This window comes from Aulonocara sp. 'chitande type north' Nkhata Bay, linkage group LG10, assembly GCF_057382095.1.
Source record: "Aulonocara sp. 'chitande type north' Nkhata Bay isolate Kocher_YH1m ecotype deep benthic linkage group LG10, A_spYH_male_GT1.1, whole genome shotgun sequence".
NCBI lineage: Eukaryota > Metazoa > Chordata > Actinopteri > Cichliformes > Cichlidae > Aulonocara > Aulonocara sp. 'chitande type north' Nkhata Bay.
The window spans coordinates 32,867,729-32,887,969 of record NC_141353.1 but is presented as its reverse complement, the minus strand read 5'-3'; the positions used below and the strand labels follow the sequence as shown (position 1 = coordinate 32,887,969).

Genomic DNA, 20,241 nt, shown 5'->3' with positions numbered 1-20,241 from the left:
TCTGCCTAATAAAGTTGTTTTTAATAAAACAAGAAATGAATTGAGCATTTTATTACCAATAGGCAAATATAGTAATCATCTTATTTATATTAAAAAAATATTTTCATTTTAACTGTGGGCCCACTATAATAAAACCCCAAATCTCTATAGTAGATAGTGACAAACAGAGGCTTTTCTGTCATTAGTTTGTTTATCTCTACTTAATTCCTTTTTGTAGTAGGAATGGCAAGGAGGGGTGGAGTATTTACCAACAGGAAAAGGTGCAACACATGGAAATAAATTTAAAAGTTCAATTTTCTTTCTTCTTCACATTTTTCAAAGATTTCCAGCATCATCCCCCATCTCTCACACTTCTGTTCATTCCTGTTTCTGAATTTAAATCCATTGAGCTACTTTGACCGTTCTGTGTAGAATTTGTATGGGGGACATACATGTTAGGTTAACTGTTGATGCTGTGGGTGTGAATGCTTGTGTGTCTCCTCGTGTTAGCTCTATGATGAACTAGTGACCTGTCCAGGGTATACCTTACCTTTTGCCCTATGACAGGTAGGCTCCAGCCCCCCTGCAAACCTAAACTGGATAAGCAGCTAAGAAACTGGATGAATGGGTTCATTTCAGTTCATTCTCCCTGGAAACGCAGGGAGTATGTAAACAGTTCAGTTTGTTTGTCTGGTTGTTTGCCTGTTTGTTAGCAGTCTAGTGTCCACAGTTTACCAGATATCATTTCCAATTTCTGTGTGATGGTAGATACAGGAAACAGCTCAAGGTGATTTCATTTTGGTGAAAATTCAGTCAATGTGAAATTCAGTAAAAACTTTATAATACCCACGATTTTTACGGATGGTCTTCAACCTTCTTCACAATATACAAGGCCTTGTATGAGGGACACGAGTAACTAGGCTGGCTAAGCATTTGACCTTGACCTTCATGGTTGGCGCCCAAGGTCATAGTTGACCTTGAAATAAAGTAATTCAATAAACATATTAAGTAATATATCATATAAAAGGACATAGAGATTACTGTACAAAACACTTTTTATTTATTCATCATTCATCATTATTTATTTATGACATCACAATGATGCAAGAACGGGCTAATGTATATGTTTGGTAATTGAGGACCAATGGTTTAAAAAAAAAACACTGGTAAAATGAAGATGCTTTTAAAAATCACTTTCTAATTTGAGGGGATGATTTGAGAATACTTTATTCTTCCTCAACTGAACAGATGCTTAGTTTAGAGTCAAAAATAATCACATTTGAAGTAAAAGTTTATATTTAGCGTGCAGCCATATTGGCAGAAAACATGGCATATAGCTACAAACAGCAATAAGAAGAAAAAATATCACTCTAAGCACGATAAAGTAACTTGAGCATTGACTTTAATGCATTCTATAGGCCTGGTTAGGCTGGTGGAGACAAAAGCAGGCATACGCTGTCAGACTTGCATATCACACATAATGCAGTGTATAAATAGCATTATAGCATGGACCTTTGAGTTCTCAGTCTATCCTTTTAAGAATGTGCTGTGTAGCTGCTCATTTGACTCGTGTAAATGATAGTCTGTTTGAAATTCTAGCTTGTTTCAACCTGAAAATGGCACCAAGGACAAACACAGTGCAGCAGTACAGTGTGACTGCTGCTCTTTTGTTCTATGTATCCTTTTTTTTTAAAGGAAAGCCGGTGTACCTTAATGTTACAAAATATCAGATACACAAAAGTTGAGACTGTCACTAATGTAGATACACACCCCTCCTCCTCCTCAGCTTGTTTCTCTCTAAACACGGCCAGCAGGTGGCGCAAACCTTCAATGTCAAAGATGCAACTGTACTTCACACATCTAATCTGTAACTGAAAACTGAAATTTATCCCTCTGTGTGCGCTTGTTTGTGACCACCTAGATGCCACACTTGCAGCCTGCAGTCATGTCTGCGTGGTGAGTAAGCAGAGCGCAGAAAACAACGGAGTGGTCGACCGGCCTCTGGAAATCTGACACTTTCCCCGCAGGATGTCTAAAAAGAAAAGGCACTGTTCTGGCATTGCAATCAGGAAGTCAGGAGACAGCGATGATGTGCAGTGGCAGTGGGTGACCTTTAACTGGAGGACACTTGCTCAGCTGCTATAACGTCATCAGCACCGCTGCTGCAGTTTCCCCGAGCTGCCACCAGGGGTCGAGTGGTGGCCACATGGGTGGGCTAAAGCACTACTGGCCTGGATTTAAAGAATAATTCCACTCTAAATTAAAATCGAAATAAATAAATATTTTATAGGATTGTAAATATGTAAGCTTTTCTGTATTCAGGTTTTAAAAAAAAGAAGAGACAGACTGTAGTGTAGTGTCAGTTAGAGACATATCCCCAAAGCTGCCCCATAACGAGGACACACTGAAGCTCTAGTCACGGTCCGATACAGGTCATTTCAAACAAAACTGACAGAGTTAGTCAGCACTCACATGACCATCCTGAACATATAATCAAATCAGCCTTCTCTGATCTCACCCCACATTTGCGCACATTGACCTTGCTATTCATAACCACTACAACATGGCATGTGCACAGCAGAGCAGCATAAAACATCTGTGAAGAGAATGTTCCCCCTTGCATGTTCTTGCATTTTTTGGTGATGGCTGAATCTGTATGACCAGCTTTTCTTTTCTTTTTTTTTTTAAGTTTTAAGGTGGATCTAAGTGCACTAAATGAGTTCAGCCCCACTCTGGAATCAGCCTGCTACAGCCTGTAGTCTAATAATAAGCGTCTGTAGTATAGGTGGAGACTGTTTTCAGTCAGTCGTGCTGGCTATGACTCACTAATGCAGTGCCCAGTGCCTTTTGTGGATACAGAAAGAAAAAAAGAGCTTCTTGTTAGAATTTATGTAGCCTATCAGCTGACACCTGTCTCAGGTCATGACCCCCTATGAGGAGCACCCGCAGGGACCCCATCTGGCATTCACTGTGTTTTTTTCTATTTCTTTTTTAGGTTTCTGATTCCCGCACATCCACACTCAATGCGCAGTCACGTGTTTAGACCTATATTATTACGCTAAACACAATCGTACAAAACGCTTTAAACAGATTTGTGCGCAAATCTAACGAACATAGCATGACGGGTTTCGCCTCCAACCGGATAATGCAGAGTCTGCAGCAGTGTGATGCAGTCCCGCAGAAGAATTGCAGTCTCTGCAGCACAGGCTGAATGACCTTGCTTCAAGGTCGCAGTGACACCGCCGTCAGTTTTCCCTGTGAGGCGCGCGCCACGAAAATCCTGCCCGCGAGCGCGCCGCATCTATGTAACCACAGCGAGCCTGCTGTCCCGTACCTCGGACACAGCGCTCACTGCTTCAGTTGAAACCAACGTATACTGGGCTATAATTAGAGCCGGATCACGCCGGGCAGCTTTGGGGTGGAGATATCTAAATAATAGGCTACTATGGTTACTCCGATTTCTTTGTCTTTCTTGATTTCCTCCCCCTCCTCTCCACTTTCACCACACCAGTAGAAAAGCTTTTCAACTCTTTCGTGACAACTCCTCTGCTTTCTTAATGCCAGCTGTTGCCAGGCGTGTTGGGGAGCGCAGGGGGCAGCAGACTATTTCTAGAAGCAGGAGGCTTCTAAGTTTGACAAAAGAAAATCGTTTGTTTTCTTTGCTGTATAATAAAATTGCCAAATAAAGTGAACCTTGGTAGAGCAGGCTTACACAAAAGCCCATACAGGATAACACAGGGGGCGAACTTTGTATTCCAAGCAAGTATTTTTCTTTTCTTTCCTTTTTTTAAATTCAGACTACTATCCTTTAATTATTTTACTTTCTCAACCCTTGGCACAGCTCTCCTCATCTCTTCTTCCTTGGCTCATGTCCAGATGCTGTGCAGCGGCGGAGTGAGACGGGTCAGCGTCACAAGACCAAAAGCATGACTACATTTTCCACAGAGGTGTCCTGGAAAGGACATGCAGCCTCATTTTGTGCCCTATAGCTAATGTGATAATTATAATAATAAAGCATGTTGCAGAAAGCCATTTTCGTTATGGTGTTTTAAGCATAAAGGCTTTCTGAATATAGGCCACAAAACGTATAATAATACAACAGACCCGTGTTTTTAATCTCACAGCAAATATGAAAGCCGTGGGGTTTTTTTCTTTAGTGTGGAAGGGTTCACTGCTATAAAAAGCACTCAATGGTCTGAAATCAGCACTTTGAAGCAGCTCGTCTAAATGAATGAATACACCTTGACTGTACGCGAATTAACGTGGAGTGGGTCATATTTTTTTCACGAGTTGCAGGCCCTTATTAAAATGCGGATGACGCGGGTTGTAGGTGCGTGCAGACGTAACGGAGACCCAGTGGACGCAAATTGTGGCAGAGGGAGGAGAGCAGGCACGAGATCCAGGCTACGTCACTGAGTTCCGTCAAATGCGCGGAAGAAAGCCAGAGGTGTGCCGGAAGTTGAACTGTTAAAATAAAAGCAGCATTTAGAGTTCGTTTTAAGAATATCAGCGTCTCTATCTTTTTTAAAATGTGTTACGGATTTGACGGAAAGGAGGGAGACTTTTGTACTGGATTATTTTTTTTATTTTTGGTCATCTTCCCGCTTGGTAAATGTTTGAAAGGTTTAATATGTCGACGGAGTTTTGCTGTGAAATACTCTTACCGGATGTGGATGCTGTTTTTGTTGGAGACTTGACGCTAAGGTTCAGCTACAACCTCAGTTGTGGAAGGCGAAGACGGGAATTTTTTAACAGCAGTGGACGGAGCCGAACAGCCGGGCGAAGACATTGTGTCGCCGGTTGTTGTTATCTCCCTTTTTACATGCTAACATCGTGATGCGATGTGAGAAACGTCGCGAGGCTCTTACGGCGCCATTAATCCAGTTCAACTGCCAGTGGACTTGCAATCCGCAAAGACTTGACTGACCTCAAATATTTAAGAACAAAAACGACCCCGTGATGTTTTTACATTTCCTAGTAAGTATCTTGTCTTAGCCTACACTTCCGAGGTTGAGCACACATGGGGTGTTTTGCCCATTATTAGTGTTTTTTGGACGTGGCAGCTGTCTTGACGACAGCCTGATGTGCATGCACGATTTGCCCGAAAGAGCTCTAAGTTCGCCTGACCACGTTAATGGGGATATGGGACACGAGCCGGAAAATAGTTAATAGCCTACACTGTGGGATAATTTGCAGTGCACGCCATATTTCAAGCTTATAACACATGTATACCTTGGGACTAATTCATGCTTCAATAAATGCTAGAGGAGTCGTTGGTGGTTAGTACTCTAGTCACCAGTAAGCCACACTCGTTAATGTAGAAAATAAAGACCAACATGCAGATGATAAGTGTTTTCTTCTGTTTTTCTTTCTTGCATGCTGTTACTTAAACAGCAAGTTCTCATGTGCAGAATGCCCCTCCGGCACTTCTTCTTCAGTTGTTCACACTTTAACTTCTCTTCTGTGTATTTTAATCTCCCGAGTTATATTTCTCTCGGTTTTAACACACCGAACTATGTAAGTTGTCGAGCCTCCTGGGCCAGGATTGAGATCCCTGATCTTAAGGCATAATCCACTTCGGCAATTAACCTTTCACCGGTCCGAGATCAGTAAGGCAAGGTCACCCCTGGGTGCTGTTCTCCCTGTCTCCACAGTGCGCCGCATTTAAAACCCTTAAACTGAGTTTAGTGTCGCGTCTGTGAATGTGATGCCGTGTCACTGACGGAGACCTTGCCCCTGACAAAACCACGATAAGAAAGCTTTAAACGGTTGAAGACATAAGGAGCTTGTCGAGGTGTGATATTTGACTTTTTGCTTATGTAATAGAAAGTGTACTTGGAAATCCATTTATGACAAGGAGCTGTTTGGGTGCAACAGTCTACTGGGATTAGAGTCTGAAACTGAAACGACTTATAAAAATGAAATTGTCAGCTGTTTTAACCTCCAGACAAAATGGGAAAAGCATCTCAGTTTGTTTTCATATATAAGAGCCTTGCACACTTTTAAAGTTGCTTAAAATAGGTGTCCTTTTTTGGGATATGGCATTTTTTTAACAGTCATATTTAGACTTTAACAACAAGCTGGAATACTATTCCATTTGGGGTTTTTGTGTTTGTTTTTAAGCCTAAGTAATTTAATTATTTACATAGCTTTATCACCAAACTTAAGTTTATAACTTTGTATGACTGAAAGACAAGGTGTTGGCTTTTCTCTGTCTGCCCTTCAAGCATTCCTGTGACTGTGACCTTTGGAGTGTGTCACGCAGTGTAAAGGGGGAGGGTATGAGCAGTGTGTGTAAAAATCTGGATAGATAGGCTGGGTTATGTATTTTTGGAAAGACAGTTGGTTTTAGGTGTATCCATACGCCTCATTAGAGAAGAAACAAAAACTGTTGGCAGAGCACATGCTTCCTCTGGATCATGTGAAGATTAGCTCCACAGTTATTGTTAGGAGCCTGCCAGTCATTTGCTGCGAGTTTGCATACATTATGGTCATTATGAGGCCGGACGCGGTGTCCTTGTGGAGATTTGACCATTCAAAGCACAAAGGGCAAACATGAAAAGCAAACTCTGGCTTGGCTGCAAGTTTTGGGAATACTCTCAGAAGCGTTTGCTTGCTTCGCAGGTGTCCTGGTAACTGCAGACTTCAGCCCACAGCAATATCATTTTACTGAGCTGTCTTCTGGAGTGAGACATACACAGGCTTCAAGCTCCAGGTCACCAAACAGGTAAGCTGTTCCTACGTCACCTTTTATGTTGATGAAATGTTACACCGTTATGCCGTGTTTCAATTGGGATTATGTGTTAACAAGTGCCTCTTTTTCCTCACAATTCAGTCATTATAAAGGTAGACTTTGTGGTAGACTTTCAGCTGACGCCTTTAGGACATGCACAGATATGAGCAAGTTTGTAGAAGGATTGAGGCTGAGTAAAAACAACAGAGAATAATGTTACAGTGCCACAACCGTATTTTTCATTACTTATATATGTTACCCGTATATTATGATGGTTTTGTTGCAGTCATACACTTTCCAGGACATGTTCCTGTTTGAGAAAAGCAGGCTCATCAGCTAAACACAGATACTTCTCTTGGTCTGTTGTCGAAATTATATCATGAGGGCACAAACTTGAAACGACAGGCCGTGATTGCTCTGCAAACAGAAAATATGGGTTAGGGAGGGGCAAGAGGCGGATAGATGACAGAAAGAAAGAATAATTAATGTATCAGCCTGTGGCTCTTCAGTGACACTAAATTTCTTTTTTGTTTTGGGGATACTGTGTGAGGGGAAACACATCTTCAGCAGTATACATTTGTGTGTAACACCAGGAGCTAAAAGTTTAGCTGTCTTCCCCTAGATTATTGTAACTTTGTTGTTAGTTTAAGCAAGCTGAAACATTTGATCAAAAATAATATATATTACAGTTTAGAAGTTTAATTGCATCCTTCATTAACAATGCTAACTTATAATTCTGACAATGCCAATCAGATTTCCAGCTGGCAATGAAGCATCTTATATTTGATCAGTATAATTTGGGATCTTCCTTTACTCCATTCAAAAAATATAGTAAATATATGACGCTTAATTTTAAAATGAGACATTTACAGATGACAGTGTGAAAGTGTTACTATGTGCTTAGCCTGCATCGCCTCCCAGCTGTTAGGGAAAGCCGATTGTAGGCCGGCCCATCTCCGCACATAGCCAGCACGAGCTAGCAGGAGCTGGTGGTCTGGATACTGATTTTTCTGCTGGATCTGTGTCATGATAGCACACCGTGGGGAGACTTATCGTTCAGTGCTGCTCTAGTCACCGCTCAGGTAAGATGCAGCCTAGTCCGGGTTAGAGTGACCAAAATAAACCTCGGCCCTAGGGGGAGAGAGCTGGATAGTCAGGATTAACGTAGGCTAGCTAGCCTAGTTAGCTAACATACAGTTATCATTTATGTATTCGCTACTCTTGAAGCTAGCTCATGCTAACGTTACACCAAACACGCTGGAATTAGTTTACAGCAAACACCACGCGTTTCTATGGCTGATAAAGTAGATAACAGAGCTATTTAGCAGACCTCTTTAGGTTTTACGCGCTGCTTTAGTCGAATCAATGAGTAACCAGAGAGCTATCATCGCATGCTTGTTAACATTTTCTATGAAGAAACCGAAATTTCCCAAAGAAGTCGAATTGGCCAGCGGTGCACATGGTGACCTGATGATCTGACTCAAGTCCGAGCAAAGCCAAATGACACTGTTCAGTATCTGTGTTTATGTGCTACTACTGGTACTGTCTGGTTGAGCGATTAACTGAGCTTTCAGTGAGTCCAGGTAGGCTAAACTTTAAACAGGATAAGTTTCTTTGACGTGTCCGAGGCTTGCCAAACAGCTCTCATATACAGAGAGGGCAAACTCCAAAGAAAATTGTATGCCAGCAACCATAGGATTGGGTTATCTGCTGCAGCAATAAGTATGATAAAGGCTTACTTGCTTGGGAAGTACCTACTGACACTGTTAGTAGGACTGACTAACTCTGACTGTTTTTCTCATAGTGTGCTTTCAGTCTGAGGCTCTCTGTTCTGTTCTCAGTGGTTCCCATCAGCAAAGACAGAAAGCTCTTTTCTGATGGTCATGTCTTAGAAGTGCAGTTTGATGTTAAATATGTCTGAACAAGAGGCTGTTTATTATTGACACAGTAGTAATTAGTAGTAATTTTTTAAACTGACAGAGATAAACCACTCAAAGCTGACCAGCCCAGGACTGATGTTTATTGATTATATCACAAAAAGCCTCAGAATCTTCACTGTTTTTGTTGTCACAGTCACATGTTTTGTAATTATACGAGACTTGAGTGGATTATCAGCCCACCTGATAAACAAATAGAAAAATGTTGGATAATTGCAGTAGATTGCTACTATGTGTGCAAGAGAAACTGAGGACTTAACTGGATTGAGGCTATTTAGACTGCAGAAATCCTCCTCAACGTCCTCACGCAGTGATCTATTAACACAGTCATTCAAGTAAGGGTCTGCATTAATGCTTAAGAGGTGAAGCTAAGAGACAGTTCATGCTCACGTTACGGTTACTTTCTCAATTTCACAATTCAAATCAAGAAAACAAAGTTCGTTTCAGGTAGAATAATAAAACATGTCAAGAGTGTTTTGGTGGCAATTTATCAACTGTCTGTCTTTATAGTGATTAAATACAGGCGTGATCCGCTCTCTTCTGAATTGATGACCCTCGCTTGGGCTGGGCAAAGCGGTGGTCAGTTTGTGCATGCAAACACTCGCCCACCAGTTTGTTAAGTTACATAAAGACGAGAAACCTCAGATGCCCCATTGATATTATTACATTATATGTCAGAGATCAGACTGCTCTTAAGCTGATTGTCTTATTTTATATGGATGGTTGACATTAAGAACCCTGACATTTGGCTTTAAAACTAAGTTGAGCTTAAAAGCATTACACAGAATTACTCACAGAGATGCAGATTTTGGTATTAGAAGTGCATGTTCACTTGGGTAATTGAATCTTCTCTTTCATTTTTTATGTCAAACAACATCTTCTGCGTACTTCTCTCCTTCGCTGGAGTGCATTTCAAGGTGCAGTGCACAGTATGCCATCTCGACTGTGTACTGAGACTCATTAACTTTTTTATACGCTTGTATTGAGATTCATAAACATCCCAAATATAACATGTTTACTATTTTTGCTAGCATAATTTAAGTTAGAACTACAGACTACTACTTTTGCTTACTTATTTGAATACAAGTTATGTGATTGAGTGATTTCTTTATAGCACAGTGGCCTCCATTCACTCACCTTAGACATCTTAATGACTTGAAATATGACAGAGGTGTAGTTCTATTAGGTGCGACGTGTTTTTGATAGCTTTCATTAATATCTTTAGAAGGCAAGATTATGGCCAATATGATGATCATGATTATTTTGTTCAGCATTAAGGTCATGATTATTTGTCATAATTATTCATTAAGATCGTTGACAATATTTTTGTTGCACTTTCATGCATTTCATTTCACGTTTGTACAAATCTTTGTGTCAAAATAAAATTGGACCTACTTATTTATCTAAATTCAGTGTGTTTTTTAGAAGAAACATTTAAAAAAAAAAACTGTACTAAATGAACAGGCCACTGATTTCACTTTTGTGTTGCACCACATTCCTGTTTGTTAATGTTCACAAACCAATCTTTGATGACAAATAGTATGAAGTTTTTTACTTAATTCATTGCACCTGCATGATGGATGCGAATAAAACTCAAAGAACTAGATAAACCCTTTCTTTTTCCCCAGTAATGTTTCACATACTCGTCAGGTATTACTACTTCAAGAATCGCTCTTTTGTCCATTATGGTGACCGTTTTCCTGAAGTCTTGCTTACTCACAGTGTTTGGTGGACACACGCCTTTAGCCAAATGGAACGTGATTACTTTGATGATTTCAGTGTGCGGATGGATTTGCTGAGGCTCGGTAAAGGCTCGCTTTTAAGGATGGCTGAGTTGATGTTGGAAAGTTCACTGCAGCAACCATTGCACTATTTATTCATTTATTTTTGGCCTTCATGTCTGTGCATACTGCAGTTTGTGGTTGAATAAGTTGTGTTGCTGAATATGATTTATTTTTGATTAACCTCTCTAAAGTAGGGAGTAATTCTAGTCACTAGATGATTATCTGCTTTCTGCTGTGCCAGACATTTAAATATTTGTTGTGCATCAGCCATTTAATGAAGTGTTACACATCCAGACTAGTCCAGGAAACTTCGAGCTGCCAGGTGCAGCTGCAGTTGGCTCGTGCAGTCACATGTTCAGACATTGATTTGCGGAGTGCTTGAATTAATTAATTGTTTTAATTGGTGGAGGATGTATTTTAAATTGTGTGAGAAGCCAAATGGCATTTTCTTGTATGTATGTAGAGGACCAGCCACATATGTAGTATGTCAAAGGTTGAGGAAGGGAGAACTCAAGCATTTGGAGGGACAGTTTATTTTATGTTTGCATCCTCAGACTCCAAATAGGAAGGTTCATACTTATGTTTCATCATCTGAGAGGGGGTCCCCTTGACCAAAGAAGTGAAAACACAAATGAAAGAGACAACACCACTGGCATCTGGGTAAAATATCCCCTTGCTTCTCATTCAAGCCTCATCTCCTGAGCTGAAGTCAGGGGTCTAATCTGTCAGCAGATGACCCTCCCGTCTCTGGATAGCTGGCGACGAGCTGGCTAAACAACAACAACAACAACTGGTTAAAAGCTAACGCTGTGTCAGCTAATGTTAGGCTTGAGTGTCCTAAAGATTGCACTTTCTCTCTGATAAACAGTGTGAGTACATTCTCATGTCATGTATGAGTTCAGAAATATTTGATCCTCTTCAAAGAAACATTCACTTATGCCAGCTGACAGACAAACAAAAACAGCAGCGCGTACTGACAGAAAAGTTCAGGACATTCTTAACAGCGATACTCGGTGTTGCTTTTATTGGGCAGAAGTACATTTCACTGAATTACTGATTCCTAATAGACTCATTTTACAAAGTTTTAATCATTCAGAATAAATAGACACGGGCACATATTGACATCTGGGTAAACAACAAAGTGACACCCTGTACTCTCTACAGATGAACGGCGACAAGAGTGTTTGAGATGACTGGAGGGAAAAAATGTAAAATTCTAGAAAATATTTCATTGACACTTACCAGTTTTTCATTCCTGATTTCTTTCCAAGTGTCGATATTATTTAAATATATTCAAATTTAGTTTGTACAAAAATGTTTTTATGCAGCAACAGTAGAAGAAACATGTTCCCAGATGCTCTGCGTTTCCCCATAATGGCTGCTGTTATGGGGTACAGTCTAAACGTAATGTGTTTTAATGTCTTTGTCCTACAGTGGCTAAGATTATGCAAAAGTCTGATTACAGCAATTGTAGACTGTGAGCTACAATCTGCTGTAAGATTTTACACACTGTACTTTTAAGCACACATACATATATAGCTCAGGTGGTAGAGCAGGTCTCCTACTAATCAGAAGGTTGGTGGTGCAGGTCAAACATCTTTGGGCAAGATGCATCCATCAGAGTGTAAATGTTGGATAGAAAGAGCATAGAAAAAAACTGCTTGTGAGAATGGGTGAATTAGGCAAGTTGTGAAAAGTGCTTTGAGTGCTCAGAGTAGAAGAGTGCTATATATGAATCAGTCCATTTACCATTTAGTTTAGGGAAGGTTAGTTGAGGTTAATTTGATAGTAGATTAAAGCAGCATTTGCATCACCACAACTTGAAATGTTTTTCTCTCTGCTGCCTGTTTCCTTCTGATTACAGTGTTTATGCTCAAACCATCACAAATCCCACACAGTAGTGCAAACAGTTTGATGGTTTAAAAAGCTTTAAGAAGGACTAAAGACTGGGGTGGGAATATGGTAAAGTGTTGTAGCCCATGAAGGGGCACTACACTACTGAGATGTTTATTTACATCCTTTTTTTCTTTGCTTTATCATTTTATTACTTTTGTTTGTTATCATGAAAATCTGTGACTGATGATTTTCTCAGAGATATAGATGTGAGTTAAAAGTCTCTGTGCTATTATTTACTTTGACATTTCTTTTTCCTTTTGCCCTGCAGACATCATGTCTTCCCGTGAGCGTCGGTCAGATGTCTACATAAAGGCAGAACCAAGTAGTCCAGAGGGAGGCGGGGGAGGTCGGACCAGCCCTGGCGGGGCCTCCTCAGATTCTTCTCATAGCGGAGGCGGAGTGACCCGAGGAGACAACGTTAAACGTTACTCCCCGCCACTGTACACACCAGCTCTGCGTTGCCATTTCAAGGATGAGGGTGGCGATGGGGCAGAGGAGGGCTCCGCTGGAAATGGGGCAGGTCGATGCAAGTACGCCCTGAGCACGCTTCCCAAGAGGCTGTGTCTCGTTTGCGGGGATGTGGCCTCAGGTTACCATTATGGTGTTGCATCGTGTGAGGCCTGTAAAGCATTCTTCAAGAGAACCATTCAAGGTGTGTTGTGGTAAAGTTTGCTTTAGTGACAGGTAAAGCACTTTAAATGTGTTTAAATGTTTTCACAACAAAACATAGAGTATAAAACACGTATTTGTTTTCTAGAATACCGCTAAAACTTCTCATTGATTTTCCAAAAAAAAAAAAGCTATTTTGTCCCAAAAAACAAGAAATGTATGCAGTTTTGAAAATCTTTCATATTGTTGCTTGTTTCTGGGACCTTCATGAACTCCTGACATTATTTCTGTAACTTTCCAGAGAGTGTAACAAAATCACTGTCACACCTCTGTATGAGGATTGGTATAGTCGGAGTGTAGGACATAAAAAAAGAGGAATAGCAGAATGTGTGTGTGGTTGAAAGATAAGAGAGAGTATAGGCACTTGCTTCTTCGCGAATTTATTTGTACATTCGTTGAGATTAACATTTTCTGCTTCTTCATATAGGTAACATTGAATATAGCTGTCCAGCATCAAATGAGTGTGAAATCACTAAAAGGCGCAGAAAGGCTTGCCAGGCATGCCGCTTCACCAAGTGCTTGAAAGTAGGCATGCTTAAAGAGGGTGAGTGTGACCAGACTTTGATTATTATTCCAATATGTTCATTATTGTGCAGTTGCTTAGTTTATTGCTGACCTAAACGAGAACTGCTGATTCTTGCACAACGTAGGAGTTCGTCTGGACAGGGTCAGGGGTGGAAGGCAGAAGTACAAAAGACGCCCAGAAGTGGAGAATGCAACATACCAGAGTGCTCCTCTACCGCTGACAAAGGAGAGCGAAAAAAGTGAGCTTTGATAAATTGTATTATGCTTTTTTGTGTGTGTCATGAAATAGCCTTCAAGGAGTTTCTGCAAATGTGGCACAAAAGTTCCCTTCGAGTCAAGGATGCACTGATTAGTAGTCGGTCATAGGTCACCGTGGCAACATGAAACACTTTTTTGGCTATAACTCGTGAATTCTTACACTGATGGTGACTAAATTTCACAGAAATGTCTACTGCATATCACTAACAGGCAGAGCGCAGCCCGGGCCAGGAGTAAGTTACTCATGACAAGAAGTTGAAAGAAGATGAAAGATAGTGATGTAGAAAAAAGGGAGAAATACAGATGGATTTGGTTAATTTGGGAGATTTTTTTTCCCCTTTGCACTGAGTTAACGTTAAAATGTGGATTTATGTGTTTGGAAATGAACAATTTTCCCCTTAAAAATGTAAAGTTTTAAAGGAAAGCTCCTCAGAAAATAAAAGCAACACACAAAACATTTCAAATAAACTGGAATTAGCTACAACACAGCTCCCCCTAGTGCCTGATGTGGTTCACTGTTAGTCTTCACTCTTTAAATCAGCAGGTCAGGAAAAGCTTTGGCTCTGTAATGATTTTAATTTAATGTAATTTGACCTGGATTGTTCAAGCTACATGAATCTGGCTGTGGTATAAACATAGAATAATGATCATAAGCAGCAGGCAAAGCTGGCAGATCCTAAGCCTATTTTTAAAATCCATATTTATATACTGTACATAGAGCGCTGCGTATAATACAGTGAAGAGTAATGGAGATCATCAAAATATATCTGAATGCGTTTGTTTAGATAATGACAGTGCTGATGTTGTGGGTATCAACATGTCTGAATGTATACAGTAATTAATGCATCGTTTGTTGTGTGTTTTTGTGACAGATTCCTCCAACATCATCGTGTCCCACCTTCTAGTAGCAGAGCCAGAAAAGTTATTTGCCATGCCCGACCCTATGCAGCCGGACACGGCCCAGCGTACGCTCACCACCCTTTGTGACCTGGCTGACCGTGAGCTGGTTGTGATCATCGGCTGGGCCAAACACATTCCTGGTAAGAGATGCAGAGAGAATAAAGGAGGGGAGGAGAGGCAGCAATAGCATGGCAACAGCGGAAGAGACTTCCAGGCTCGCTGAAGAGCATCAGTCACACCATGACTAGAATATTGATTGTTGTTGTTATGAATGGCCTGCATGAGCGTGGCTCTAAAGGCTGAATAAATTTAAAGAAAATGTACAGTCAAAACAAATCAGTGTGCATTTAATGTCAAGAGACGAGGACCTTATTCTAAGAGCTCAGATGAAATTATTTATTCCCATATGAAGCTGGTTAAAATATCTAAACCATTATTTGGAGCTTGGTACCAGTAAACCCATCATCCTCCATTTAAATGTGTCCCTTTCTTTGTGCTTTCTCCTGCAGGCTTCTTGTCTCTGTCTCTGGCAGACCAGATGTCAGTGCTGCAGTCAGTGTGGCTGGAGGTGCTCGTGCTGGGCGTAGCGTACCGCTCGCTCGGCTGTGAGGACGAGGTGGTGTTCGCAGAGGACTTTGTCCTTGACGAGGAGATGTCACGTGCAGCCGGACTGACAGAGCTTAATGCAGCTATTAGTCAGCTCGCTCGCCGATTCCGTGCCCTTAACGTGGACCGGGAGGAGTTTGTCATGCTAAAAGCCATCGCACTCACCAACTCAGGTACTTTTACTGCAGCTGCAGACAAGCAGCTATGGGAACATATAAATCAGAATTCAGTATTTTGACACATCCTTTACTTCTCGCATCTTATGAAGCGTTTTGTTGTAGCTTGTAGTGGTAGGTGCACTGTAACACTGTATATTCCCAGTTTTAAAGGCTAGTCTTCTGCTTTCTTGCAGGTATCCGCACTGTAGCTGAATAACTCACAAATGATCTCTCTGTAGTGTAAATATGATGCGATTTGTTTACCCATCTCATAACCTTTATGTAGTTGTCCCTCAGAGGTCCACCTACAATGAGTGCTAACTACAGGCCCTGCTTGTTGAATAAATAACAACTGACATTAGTTTGTTTGTAGTCAATTACCGGGCAAGGCAGCCTCTCTTTCTGTGACAAAAGCTGAGAACATTTCAGCACCCTCCACACTCCCTCACCATGTGCTCCCTGTTGTTCTGTCAGACTCTGTTTACATCGAGGACATGGAGGCCGTGCAGAAGCTGCGGGACCTCCTCCACCAGGCCCTGCTGGAGATGGAATGTCAGCGGCGCCCAGACGACCCCCAGCGGGCAGGACGTCTTCTTTTAACGTTGCCTCTCCTCCGACAGACTGCTGGCCGTGCTCTGACCACTTTCTACAGCATCAAGACCCGGGGTGGGGTGCCCATGCACAAACTATTCCTGGAGATGCTGGAAGCCATGATGGACTCCCCCTAGAGAGAAACGCAGGAGCAGGAGTAGAGTGGATTCAGAGAAAGCCCCAAACAGAGAGCTACTCTTCAAGAGTGGATGTGTGTTTTATGGAAAAGGACAGCTTTCATTTCAGAATTAATAATGAGGAAACGATCATTATCTCCTTTAGGCCACAGGAAGAAAGGAAAATAATGTGAAGTGGAAATTGGCCATTTACAGAATGATGTAACTGTCAGAGTTCAGTAAAAAGCTCTTCACGTGAGAACATTTAACACAAATGCCAGAATATTTCTTAGTTCTAACCGTTTCACGGCATGTTTCTTCACAGCATCAACCTGCAGTTACTTAACCACTGAAGAACAACATGTAGGTACCGAATAACAGACTGCAACCATGTGGCTTTTGAACTTAAAAATAGTACTACATCTGCTCATGAAAAGCCATAATAACATACCCGGCAAAATGCTTGAGAGTCCAACAAGGGGTCAGAATAAAGTGCACACTAAGTGCTTGTATTTACTATAGTTTAGTGTGCCGTTGTAGGCAAGTCATAGGAATTTCTTGCAATATGTTAAAAGCAATATAACGACTCGAATATTGTCTGTCACATTCAAAATGTGGATCAAATGGTGAGACATCTATTTGTATGCCTCGATTAGTAGTACTTCACTCTTGGGACCCCAAGCGCTGCTTTTTAGAAAAAAACAACAAAAAAATCGAGCTTCTAGTAGAAACCGGTTTGGTCAGGGAAGCCAAATGAGTACATTTAAAAAAAACAAAACAAAAAAAACATTTGAGAAAAAACTGCAGCACTTTGGGGATTAAATTGTGAAGCAGAAGCCGCTGGTGTGAGTGCAGCTGTCTTTTTACAAGTTTGTGCAATGGATTCACAGTCCAGGAGAAGTGTATATGAAGACTGTATGCACATAAAATGCTCCGCTTGGAAGTTAATTTATATGTAAAGTGTTGTATGTAAATCCTACTGGCACACACAAAAAAAGGCTTCCATCCAAGCAAGCATGTGTGTTTGTTCGTATGCAGTCGAAACCAATGAGCTACACTGAGATCAGGGACGAACACGGCTCTTGGACATTAAAGCTAGTGTGGCAACGAGCGATTAGAAAAGAAATGCCTCATCTGCTTTTTAAAAAAAAAAAAAAGTATACTGCCCTCTCTACTCCACTAGAATCACAGTTTTTGACTTCAGCAGGTGTGTTTTTGAAGAAAAAAAGAAAAGGTCTGTCCTGTTTGATTTGTGGGCTGTGATGTGTAACACTAATTTGTATGATTGATACGTGTACGTTGAGACATTGCTGCATTTTTCTGCAGTGGTGAAGAATGTTGCATAGATCTCAGATGCTTTTATATGAGATCAGCTGATCTGTTGAACTTTTGCAAGTGCCCAATTATGGGCTTAGGGCAACAAGAAATGCAACATCTTCCCTTTTGGATGTGTGGAAGTCCTGCTTACTGTTCAGCAGGTTTGTATATTTACAGCATAAATGATCACTGTAGTAAGCTTTCCATGCGATGCAAAGCTACAGTGTCGGATAATAAAATCAGATCCCTAAAAATAATATTTAGTGGCCAAAAGGGCCATTAATCTTTTAGCCATGTACAATTCCACTGAAATAAACAGAAACATGCAATTTGTAGTGGACATTTTAACAAAAAAAACTAACAAAAAACAAAAAAAAAAGCCAGCAAATGTGAGAAAACCACCCACCCCCAATTATAATTTTATTTGTGCAGCTCACAGTGTACTGAAATTTGTAAAGACTTGAAACTTGCTTCTTTTTTTTTTCTCTTTTTTTCATACAATTTCCTTTTTAGGATTTAAGGGTATTTTATTTACATTGTAAACACACTGTTGTGGGGTTGGATAAAGTGAATGCTGATTGTGTTTTTAATGTAAACAGGTGTGTGTCGTCTGAGGTTGATTGTGATTTTAGGGATCAATTTACTTGGCTCTATAGGTCCGGTGGCATGGTGAGGCTACAGAAGGCTACCTCAGGAGGCAGAGTAAGCCAGATGGCCAAAAAACAAACAAACTGTGGAGACAAATGTAACTCGTGATCTGTTGTCAGTTTTAAAAAGTGGGTAGTGGGCATACCGAATGTCCCGCAGTTCATTTGTTTCTGTTTTCTTTACGGAGTGTATGGCTCATAAATGCCTCGTGAGAGAAAGTGTGTGTGTGTGTGTGTGTGTGTGTGTGTCACAGTTGATGTGGTGGTAAAGCTAAAACAGTGCAACTGCTAATCCATGGGTGCTACATAAGCAACAGCTGGCACTGTGGAATGGGAAATCTGGCAAAATGTGACACTGATGGATCTGTTTGGTCTTGTTTTCATAAGTTTGAGCTTATATACGTCTGTCTTTTTAAAAAGAAAAACTTGTGTTCTAGCCATGTTTCTCAAACCTTTTTAAAGATAGCAAAAACATAGATGCCGCTAAGTTTCTCCATATTAACGGGTCATATATGCAAAGGTAGATTTTTCTTTTCTTTTTTTCACTAGCATTTTAGGTACGGCGGGGGTTAGGGTGGAGGGCCATTTGCAGTGTCACTGTTGACGTCATACAGTCATTTGTGGGTCTACTTGCATACGTGCGCATTAATATAAATAAGCAATACAATAAATTTACCAAACCTCACACCTTTCCTTGTATAGCCACGGTGTACATATAAGCATTGCCAGTTATAATTAAGAATAGCTACTAAACGGTATATTATTTAGAAATTCAAATCAATGTTTGTATTTTGAAAGACTATTTAAATGATTAAATTCTATTTTTTACTCAATTTACTGTTGTTTGTTGACACTGCTTTCTTTTTTTTGTGTGATACTGGCTGTGAATTTCTGTGTGTAGGCTATTTTTTTTTTTTTTTTTTTTCCCCATTTAGATCAAAGTTTGATGTCCGTGTCTAAACTTGTCCACATAAAAATCACTGTGAAAAAAAAAGTGAGATCTTCCACTGTCTGACGCAAAAAGGGAGTGGATTATTGTAGGTGCTTTGTGTTGTGTAATAAATGGACACACCACCACCGCATACCATTGGTCTCATCTCTCCCTGTGGATGTGTATGCATGTGTATTCCGGGGGGAGGGGGGGTGTTTTATGAGGGTACTGTGATGAAGACCACTGTTGAAGCTGTAAGTGTCGTCGTATTTTTGACCATATCACCTTTGGACATGCTCTTAACTGTTGATGAATTGGACCTTGCTTTGCCCCCAGGTTTTCTCTTTAGCACCAGGGGGGTGAAGGCAACAGTGGTCCCAGTGGTAATTGGAGCACTTGGTGCAGTGGCCCCCAAGTAGATCCCAGAAACAACATCCAAAGAGCGTCCAGAAGAGTTGTTGGAACAGCAAAGATCCTGCACAGGACTGTGGAGCTTGAGGTTCCTGTGCAACATCCCCCCTTTGTTCCAGTAGCCTCCTGACATGGATCTTGCTAATCCAGGCAAAGTCAGAGTCGGTATGGCCACAGCTATTTGTATGTATAAATATATATTTCATTGTAGACACTTTTTTTTAAGTAAATAGTGAGCAACAGGGACATATTTAATGGTTTATGCCGGTATTTATGGTGAGTTATGGTAATATGAAGTGCAAAATTCATGCCCCTCTCCTCTGTAATTTTTCCATTCTCCAACGCCACCTAGTGACTTGGATTGGAAGATTTTTTTTTTTGGCCTCCAGGTCGTATATTTGCCCCCTTCCTTTATAAAATATATAGCAGATCCTGGTAATATGGGGCATAACGAAACAGAAATGTAAAATAAGTAAAAGAATAATTGTTAGTATTGTCTGCACAGCTTTATAAAAGTCTCCCATAGCCAATCATCATATGATCAACTACCTTTGGTCATGTTGTTTACATGTATCATATAGCCTAACTGGCAAATTGTAAGCTAATCTTGTAGTGGCAGCGTAGGTGTGCCTTTACATTTAATTAATTACTACAAAGCAAAAAATTACCAAGAACCTGAACAGGCTGGCGACCAGATTAAAATTTGGAAAGGGCCAGATTTGGCCCCAGGACCATGAGTTTACACATGCTGCTGACTCACAATATAAAAGTCACTATATAAAA

At 40.7% G+C, this 20,241-nt stretch overlaps 1 protein-coding gene across 2 annotated transcripts; it reads left to right on the top strand.

The window, feature by feature from the left end:
* Positions 1-4,645: 4,645 nt before the first annotated feature.
* On the top strand, positions 4,646-18,949 carry esrra (estrogen-related receptor alpha). Of its 2 annotated transcripts, XM_086309578.1 has the most exons (8): positions 4,646-4,956; positions 6,604-6,706; positions 12,598-12,981; positions 13,426-13,542; positions 13,649-13,762; positions 14,654-14,821; positions 15,191-15,460; positions 15,920-18,949. In XM_086309578.1, exons 3-8 carry the CDS (start codon positions 12,603-12,605, stop codon positions 16,171-16,173), a joined length of 1,302 nt encoding a protein of 433 aa, XP_086165704.1. In that variant the 5' UTR covers positions 4,646-4,956; positions 6,604-6,706; positions 12,598-12,602; the 3' UTR covers positions 16,174-18,949. The 2 variants fall into 2 exon arrangements, with proteins under 2 accessions (XP_086165704.1, XP_086165705.1); XM_086309579.1 differs by lacking the exons at positions 4,646-4,956; positions 6,604-6,706 and adding an exon at positions 7,637-7,794.
* The last annotated feature ends 1,292 nt before the right edge of the window (positions 18,950-20,241 follow it).

Coding starts and splice junctions, on each gene's coding strand:
- esrra (XM_086309578.1), top strand. CDS start 12,603: ATGTCTTCCCGTGAGCGTCGGTCAGATGTCTACATAAAGGCAGAACCA. Junction 12,982..13,425: donor CTTCAAGAGAACCATTCAAG/GTGTGTTGTGGT, acceptor TTCTTCATATAG/GTAACATTGAATATAGCTGT. Junction 13,543..13,648: donor AGTAGGCATGCTTAAAGAGG/GTGAGTGTGACC, acceptor TGCACAACGTAG/GAGTTCGTCTGGACAGGGTC.